The 9,703-nt window shown below is 37.3% G+C and overlaps 1 protein-coding gene across 1 annotated transcript; it reads left to right on the top strand.

Moving 5' to 3' along the window:
- Nucleotides 1–4,381: 4,381 nt before the first annotated feature.
- LOC103609732 (interferon gamma-like) lies at nucleotides 4,382–8,810 on the top strand. The gene is made up of 4 exons (XM_008594020.1): nucleotides 4,382–4,495; nucleotides 5,755–5,823; nucleotides 5,924–6,106; nucleotides 8,679–8,810. The coding sequence occupies exons 1-4, from the start codon at nucleotides 4,382–4,384 to the stop codon at nucleotides 8,808–8,810; spliced, it is 498 nt and encodes a 165-aa protein (XP_008592242.1).
- The last annotated feature ends 893 nt before the right edge of the window (nucleotides 8,811–9,703 follow it).

Genomic DNA, 9,703 nt, shown 5'->3' on the forward strand with positions numbered 1-9,703 from the left:
GGGGAGTCAACCCTAACTACTAATGTGGTGACATATGCTCCTTCCAGATTGTCTCACTGTCATCTTCTTTGTAACCCCTAAAGCTATAGGCATGTAGTAGGTGCTCAGTAAGGACATATTAATTGCTGGAAATTAGGTTATAAACAAATATTTTTATGACCAAACTTTTCATCCTTCTTTGTTAATCCTATGTCAATCATAGCACTTGGCACTTAGTAGGTGATTTAAAATTCCCCGTAGAATAAAAATATGACCTTCAAAGCAGGACTATGAATTTCTATATTACCAATGCACAATCCCATCTGACATAAAATTGAGAATATTATAAAACTGATAATTGTACTAAGTAAAACATCTTCCATATTCTCAAAACCACCCCTCAAAGTTGCCCAGATGGCACGAAAGAAAAAAGGGGGATTTAGAAAACTCTCCTCTAACATATAGGATTTTATGAGTCAAATTGCGGGGAAAAACTGACTCCGTGTGGACTTCCATTCTGTAGGTCACGCCTCTTCTGTAGGTTCAGCTGTCATGATGTCAGGAGTTCCGGAAGTCAAAAGAGCGTGGGGGCATGGATCCAATATTGACTCATAGTAAGTGGAAGAAATCTACACCAGAGTCAGGATGAGATAATTTGGTTGTGAGCACTAGGGATGTGACTGCTGATCACAGAGGAAAAGGGCAACCAAGGTGTAAGTTTTGTCTTACTTACTACCTACTCAGTTAAGACTGAAAATAGCATGAGATACGATTAAAATCTTGCTGACGTCCAATGCATAATCTTAGCCAGTTTTCAGAAAGAAAGTCTAGCTGAAAAGAAAAAAGAAAGTTTTCAGCCCCTCTGTTTTAGTAATATGGTCACACCTTGGCTCCTGGTGGCTTTGCAAAACTTTTAAAGGCTATCTTGGTGGTGAATTATTCTGTAGTCTCAGTACTGGTCGAACCAACAAGGTGTGAAACCTCTAGTTTGCATGCGCAACGTAAGGTGTTTTACAGGCAGAGAGAGAGAGAGAAATTTATTTGTTTGAAAAGTTGACAAGACAGGAAAAGATCATAAAAGAATATACTACTGTGGGATATAACATTGTAGTGACAACATTCTGAACCAAAGAATTATATGTTGAAAGATGAAAATCTAACAACAGATTATTTGCTTCCAGTCTGGGGGGCAGAACCAGTTACACAATCTGCAGGAACCAGAGCAAAATGAAAATGTGGGCACCATGTTAAAAAATTATTAGGAATTTCAAGAAGGTGACAATAGAGCATTAAACCAAATGTCAGCTGTTCTGTCTAAGTTCAGGGTCCTGACAGACTGCACAGGTAGTACGCCCATGAAGTTGGGTTTGTTGGGATGTCTAGCCAAGAATTTCAAAACCTTTATTTGAAGTCTTACTATTTTTTAAGGAATTAAAGTGTGACTACTATCTTACAATTCTAAAGAAAAAAAAATTTCCCTAAAAAAGCCTAAAAGTGTGTAATTATTTGAATGCACATATTTGACATAGTTAGAGGCGCACACTGTAATCTTAATGGGTATTGATCTGTTGGGGAATGGGTTAATTAAGGAAAAGATCCTGGTTCTGGGGTCAGCTCTGGATTGACAAGTTGAATTAAATTAAGCATATCACTTTGTTTTTCTGGGTCTTGATTTATAATCTAAAAAGTGATGAGATAAACCATAGATAATCTCTGTAATTCCATAATTTTGTGCTTGGTCATGACATCAGGAGTTATCAGAGCTTGAATTTTAGCTATGTAGTTACTAATCCTAAACATTTGGCCGTATTGCAAACATATTTTTAATATATATCTGTAATTGTGAATAGGCATTCTGAACCTACAAGTGCCCAGGCAGCATCTAATTGTCTAGTATGGATCTCACTATTCCTATCTCCTCACTGCCAATACTATATTCCAGTGGATAAATCAAAGAACAGGCAGAAGTAATTTTTACTTCTTTCCAGAAAGCTGGGAATATTCCTTCCAGTGACTCAGAGTTTGGCCATTGATTTCTTGGAAAGTATTGAGTGCCTGCAGTGTGTCTCAAGGATTTGACAAGGCTTTGACCCACATCACTGTATCACCTTGTGAGCACATTCTCTGGACCATATTTTTCCCTGAGGAGAGTAACAATAGAACTTTGCATGCTGCAATATAATTTCCATACTCCTTACTTGCTAAACACGAGGATTCAGTCCCACAGGTATGTTTTGATCTTGTTTATTCTTTAAAAAGATAGGCCCTTAAAGAGCTCTCTGCCTTTTTTCACGTAAAATAATACATGGAATTTTCACAGTCAGCAGGTGTTGGCTAAAGAGACATAGCATCGTGTTTCTAACATTAATCATAAATCTTATTTAATTAAAAATGAGTTTCCTACAGAGTAGGCCTGTTAGCATTAGGATTAGAACTTGAGGGCAAATAACTCAAAATAGATCCTTAAGCAAGCATTCAAATCTACCTGTATTCAGTGCTGTCTACAAGCAAATCTCCATGCTAAACTGTTTTAGGCAAGAGAAGGGTGTCATAGAAGCAAAGAAACAATGAATGATTTTAAGGAACTCAGTCTAACATGAGAGAAGGCACACGAGTAACTAACTAATATGTGAATGAGGAACCAAGACTCTAAGAAAAGTATGAACCAAGACCTTTATAGAGAATACGAGATTAATTTTAAGTAGGGTGTTTGGGGAGAACTCATGGAGATGATTTTTAGGCTGGGCTTGGATGTATGAATACCCCTCTGAGGGGCACAGATGAGAGGAAAGGGAACTCAAGACCAGAGAAAAAGCATGAGCAAAGGTTCAGGGTGTGTTTTTCTAGGAGTAACTATTCATCTGATGTGCCAAGATTAATAATAGATAACTTCTATTGGGTGACCACCATATGCAAAATTCTTAGCACTTTATATGGATCACCTGATTTTATTTTTAACTGAATCCTGGAAGGAGATACTATTATTAAGCCCATTTTAAGGTAAGGAAATTGAGTCACAGAAGAGTTAAGAAGTGTACTCAGGGCCGAGCCAGTGGCGCACTCTGGAGAGTGTGGCGCTGGGAGCGCAGCAGCACTCCTGCCGCGGGTTCGGATCCTATATAGGGATGACCGGTGTGCTCACAGCGCTCACTGGCTGAGCGTGGTGCGGCCGGTCTCAAAAAGGACAAAAAAAAAAGGAAGTGTACTCACAGTCACATAACTAGATAGTAGTGGAGCCAGGATTCAAGTCTGCACACACAATCACGGTACTTTAGGGTATAATACAGCATAGGTAGAAAAACAAGGATGGTTGGACTCAAGGTATGGAGGGCCTTCTGTGCCATCCCAAAGTGTTATACTTCAAAAATAAATTACCAAAGGAAGACAAAGAATCCTATTTTTTGTATTTGAAAGGAAAATAAATAAAAAGTTGAAAAAGACTCTCTATCATTAATGATTATTTGGAATAACTGATCATCCAGTAGCATCTGTATTGAACACATGTGGCTACTGAGCATGTGAAATACGGCCAGTCCAAATTGAGATGTGCTGTGGGTATAAAATGCACACTGGATTTCAAGAATTTAGTAAGACAAAAAGAATGGAAAATATCTTAATAATGTTGTATATTGACACATATTGAAATGATATTTTGGATATATTGGTTTAAATACAATAGTTTTTAAAAATTACTTTTACTTTACCTATATGGCTTGCATTATATTTCTATTGGGCAGTATAGGTCTGGAGTAATTTGAAACTTGTGGTGGATATTTTACTAACCAACTCTGAAGACTTTCTTACCACATGGGTCTTTTAACCACATTCTTTCTTTACTTTCTGGTCATTTGCAAGAAAACTTTTAAAAGGCTCCCCCTTTGTAAAGGTTTGAGAGGCCCTAGAATTTCCTTTTTCAGTTGTTCCCAACCACAAACAAATGATCAATATGCTTTGTGGATGAGGAGTCAACATTTTACAAGGGCAAAGGGAAGGGGTGTGAAAAAATTTCCAGTCCCTGAATGTTGTGAAATAAAATTTCTGTCAAAGGATCCCACAAGGATGGCACAGGTTGGCATAATGGGTCGTCTCATCGTCAAAGGTCCCAAGGAGTTGAAAGGAAACTCTAACTACAACACCAAAATGCCACAAAACCATAGTTATTAATACAAACTAGCATCCCTGCCTATCTGTCACCATCTCATCTTAAAAAACTTGTGAAAATACGTAATCCTGATGAGACTTCAATTAGGTATAAATACCAGCAGCAGAAGGAGACGCAGTACATTGTTCTGATCATCTGCAGATCAGCTACTAGAAGAGAAAGATCAGCTAAGTCCTTTGGACCTGATCAACTTAATACAGGAGCTGCCAATTTCAACTTCTTCAGCCTCTCTCCAAAAAAATGAATTATACAAGTTATATCTTGGCTTTTCAGCTCTGCATCCTTTTGAGTTCTTCTAGCTGTTACTGCCAGGCGACATTTTTAAAAGAAATAGACAACCTAAAGGAATATTTTGTAAGTATGAACTCTTAGCACTACTTGCTTGTGGTTGGAAATGACTTAATGGTGACTTGCAGTTGTATCTCTGATAGGCTGTCATCTCCAGTTCACAGTCATTTTGAGAAGAATGGTGTTACTTTGCTAATTGTTGGCTGCACGAGTTTCTTGACTAAATCATCTAGACATTGCTTTAGCCTTTTGCTCAATTTGCTATAGAGACTGAAAGGGGATTCTTGAATCTTCCAAAAGATGGGCATAATGTGGATACAAAGCGTAATGAAGATGATAATTTTGTTGTGGGAATACATTCAGCTGTTATAAGTCAAGTAGTATGCATGTTGAAAAAATTATTGGTTATCAGTCTCTGATTTCCTGGACTATTATGAAAGTGACAGTAAGAGGTCAGGAATAGCATTTAAAAGGGTAGTAGGAAATGATTTATCAATTAAAGTAAAAGAAGGTGAAGTCCTCAAAGTTTCAGCTTAAAAAATCACTTACAGGCATTTTTCTCTAAAAAGTGATCTCAAAATTCCACCGTTCTGCCTGTATTATATGTGAATTACTCTCAAATTTAGTCACTTGCTGAGATTTTGTAGGAGTTATGATTCTGGCCGGGGCTTTTTAAAAATTTGTTTTATGAGTTTCTTTTTAAATTTTATCTATGGTTAATGAAAAATAGTTTTTGTGTTTTAAATATATTATTATTTATCCAAAATTTAGCTATTATGATTATAGCTATTATAATGTTCAAGTATTCACAATTGATTTTATTCTTGCAATATCAAATCAAATCTCTCTCTCACACACACGTACACACATACACACAATTATTTGGAACTATCTTTTAAAGCTGGCATACTAATACCCTATAGGAGGGCACAGGTAGTTGTTACAGAAAACTGTACCATAGGGGGGCAGTATTTTATAGTGGGATGGCTTTGCTGATTTCTTTTTTTTTTTTTATTAACCTTGAAAACATTTTCTTAGCTTACTATAGTTATTTGGGACACTTGAAGTATCATCAGCCTTACAGAGTTCATTTGTGACATTGCAATTTAAGGGTTATTGTAGAAAATAAGAAAGCTGAAAGAGCATAACCCTCTTTGGCTACATCTAATGTGAAAGCTTTGGGGAATATTTATTGTTAGAACTAAAAAGAAGGGTTGAAAAGGAAATCAGTGAATATTGTCAGCATCTGAGTTCAATGAAACAAAGTGTATTTTTAGGACAATTTATGGACTAATTGTAAATCGATTTTTTTCTTCTTTTTTCAGAATGCAAGTAATCCAGATGTAGCAGATGGTGGTCCTCTTTTCTTAGATATTCTGAAGAATTGGAAAGAGGTAAGCTGAACATTCCCATTTAGCTAATTTTCCTGTTGCTTTTTTTTTTTTCTGATGAATAAAGTCACATCATCCTTTCTTTGCATTCTTTTCTCCTAAGGAGAGTGACAAAAAAATAATTCAGAGCCAAATCGTCTCCTTCTACTTCAAACTCTTTGAAAACTTGAAAGGCAATCAGGTCATCCAACAGAGTGTGAATACCATCAAGGAAGACATGTTTGCTAAGTTCTTCAATGGCAGCTCCAGCAAACGGGAGGACTTCAAAAAGCTGACTCAAATTCAGGTGAGGCTATGTTAATCCTTTCTTTGGTTTCATTGCAGAGGATCTTGCAAAGATCATTCCTACAGAAAGTAGAAATGAGTTATTTAACAGTTGCTAAAGTTACGAAATGAACCCGTGGCCAAAAATTGTTCCTTATTAATTCTGTTTGTGCTTTGGGTGACTTTGCAAAGTTAGTATGGGGATTATTTAAATATGCAATTTGGGGAAACACTGTTATTACAACTATTGCATAAAAACAGGTGAAAGGACAAATCCAGAGGAGGAAGTAGGTGAAGAAGTGGATGGCAGGGGGCTGGGAGTATTGAGAAGAAATTCTCGCATTGCCCCTTGTCTGTGTGATGGAAATTCTCTTGCTTTGGCTGTGTGTCTTAGTGGAAAGAGCAGTGGGAGGGGGTGAGAAGACTTGTGTTCTCCTCCCACCTTGGCCACTAAGGAACTGTGAGGTCAGATGAATCACATGCCTGGCTGGGGCTCAGTTTCCTTGTCTTAAAAAGAACCTGTTGGGTTTACTACATAATTCTATGGCCTCCTTTGTTCTAAAACTCTACAATGCCATGAATAGAAACTGAAAATGAGTTAGGAGAAAGCTACTTAGCCTTTGAGGAGGCACTGGAGCCCTGCCACTGCCAATCTCTGGTCAACCTCTCAGATTGTGCAGCCCCATTGAGAATGTTTGCTGTTTGTTTTCAGACCAAAAAAAAAAAGATAGAATTTGCATGTTATGAAAGTATTGTTCGATTAACTTTCAGACATTTAAGTAGCTCAGCTGGAAAAATCCTTAGGCTCCTAAACTTTATCTCACGAAATCATCATGAGTCTTTAAAGTTATGGCTTCTAGAAGCTGAAAGATAACTTTGAAGCATAAAGACAAATGAGGTTTTCCAAAATTTTACCCAGGAGACAAAGGCCTGCAGATTCCTTTTGGTTTAGCTCTGATATATACGGGCTTGAATGTGAGGGTCAGGGGTCTTTTAAGACTCGTACTCTTTGGATTTGTGCCCAGTTTTCACTTACCTGGGGCTGCCTCTCACCTCTCTCATGTTAGCCCCCAGGAGCTGAAAGGAGATATGGCAGCAGGTCTCCTTTGGCCATAGGCTAGGGACTGAGAAAACACCTGCTCCTAAGCCAGTGCTGCCCCTGGCTTGCTGTTCAGTCCTGGATAGGTCTTTTGTTTCTTGGTGGTGCTTTGAATGGTGGAAAGTAAAATTTGTCACTTGCAAACACACAGCTGTAAAAAACTTTTTCTGCTCTGCTGTAACTGAGCCTTGAAAAGGGAAAAAATTTTAGTTCTATCTTTCCAGAAGCTCCAGCCTTCCTTCTTCATGATGGGTGATCTGGAGTGAGCTCTTAGCCACTGTCCTCTTTTGCTCAATTGCTGACATATTTTAGGCATATTATGCCCTTTAATAATTAGTCCTGAAGCCTACAATCCCCTTAATCATTCTCAGAAATGTGGCAAGCTGGCTACCATGTTTCCAGCATTAGAAAGAAATGTAGTGGCATAGCCCAGATGAAAGTAAATGGTCCTCATTTTTTAAGCATGAAATTCCTAAATGACCCTATAGGTTATCGTTTCTTTTTTTTTTTTTCTTGGTGGCTGGCCAGTACAGGGATGGAACCCTGGACCTTTGCATTATCAGTGCCATGCTGTAACTGCTGAGCTAACCAGCCAGCCCATGATCCTCTTGGTTAGACAGAGAAAATGCAGGTAGTTTAATTTGCTAGCACAGAAGGCAAAGAATAGGAAAAGTTTCTGCAATTACCAATTTTAAATTTTATGTATCAGTAAATTGATTGTTGTCATGTAAATATAATTAGTGTTTATTTTTAATATTATTATGGAAATAATGGGACTGACCTAATTTTGGGGACATTAAAAAATTATAGTTTTCATCTATCTTGGACTTAGTGTTTTACAAAGTACTTAACCTATATCAGTGGTTCAGAAACTTTGGTGAGTATCAGAATCACCTGGGGAACTTGGTGACCGCATGATGGCCCAGGCCTTCCACCTCATGCACCTGGATCTCTGAGTTCTTTATTAGGTCTCCAGGTTAAACTGCTGCATACTAAAGGCGAGAACTGTTAACTGGTGGTAACTAATTTGATACACAAAGCACAGACTAAATAAAGTACAAGGTGATAGAATTGGTAGAGAGACTACAGGCCATCTAAACAACGTTCTCCTTGTTGAGATGAGAAAACAGAGGTTCAGAGAGGTTAATACAGAGTTATTGCATGTACGGAATTTAAACCCACCTTTTTGTGTTTTACTGCATTTCAGAGCTCTTTCTACTATATAACTTTGAGAATTCTGTAGCAATGAATTTAAGGACATGTAATGTGCTCACTGTATTACAGCCCAGCTAACAATTTAATTATAATTTTAGCCTTAACTGCTGAAGAAGTGAATATTGTATATTAAGGTAATATAGTACTAGTCAGGATCACCTTTTTTGTTGTTGTTGTTAAAAAAAGGAATAATTCCATTTTCACTGACCATGACATTAGTTGAGAATATCTTGATGGCTTGTAAGCCTGAAATTAATTTTGCTGTTTTCTTTCCCAATAGGTAAATGACCTGCAGGTCCAGCGCAAAGCGATAAAGGAACTCTTCACAGTGATGACTGATCTGTCACCAAAATCTAACCTAAGGAAGAGAAAAAGGAGTCAGATGCTGTTTCGAGGCCGGAGAGCATCTTAATAATGGTCATCCTGCCTGCACTATTTGAATTTTTAAATCTAAATCTATTTATTAATATTTAACATTATTTATATGGGGAATGTATTTTTAGACTCATCAATCAAAGAAGTATTTATAATAGCAACTTTTATGTAATGAAAATGAATATCTATTAATATATATTATTTATAATTCCTGTATCCTGTGACTATTTACTTGACCCTTTTTCTTTTTTTCCTGACTAATTAGGCAAGATTATGTGATTACAAGGCTTTATCTCAGGGACCAATTAGGCAGCTGACCTAAGCAAGGCCCTGTGGGTTGTGTATTTATTTCATTTGACAATACAATGAACACATAAATGAAATGATACCATCCAGTCACTGCCTATTTGAGATCGTGTCTGCATTCTGAGCCACTGCTTTAATGGCATGTCAGACAGCACTTGAATGTATCAGGTGATAAGACCTGTCCCCTAATAAAAACAGCATCTCAGGAGATTTCACACCTGGTGCTTCCAAATATTGATGACAACGGCGACTGCACCTAAATGGAAAGTAACTCATTTGTTTAGTTCATCAATGTCTAATACATGTGAATAAAGTATAATTTCACAACTACTTATGCTGTGTTAGACTTTTTCTAAGTGAGGAATGGAGCGAGTAAACTACATACTAATGTATTAGTAGAAGGAAAGTCATTTTTAGCTGTGGAAATTTTAGAGTTGCATTAGGCCTCATTAAAGCTTTTTCTTTCCACTGGCAATTTATTGGCTTTCACTGCTCCAGTTGGCAGCTATTTGAGTTATCTTTCCAAGATATAGATTTAATTATGTCACCATTCAATTCAGAGCTTCTGAAATGGAAAGTAGCCCCAACTGCTTAGCTTGGCACAGAGGCATTTATTTCTACCCT

This window comes from Galeopterus variegatus, unplaced genomic scaffold (assembly GCF_000696425.1).
Source record: "Galeopterus variegatus unplaced genomic scaffold, G_variegatus-3.0.2 Scaffold10015, whole genome shotgun sequence".
In the NCBI taxonomy this organism is placed as follows: domain Eukaryota; kingdom Metazoa; phylum Chordata; class Mammalia; order Dermoptera; family Cynocephalidae; genus Galeopterus; species Galeopterus variegatus.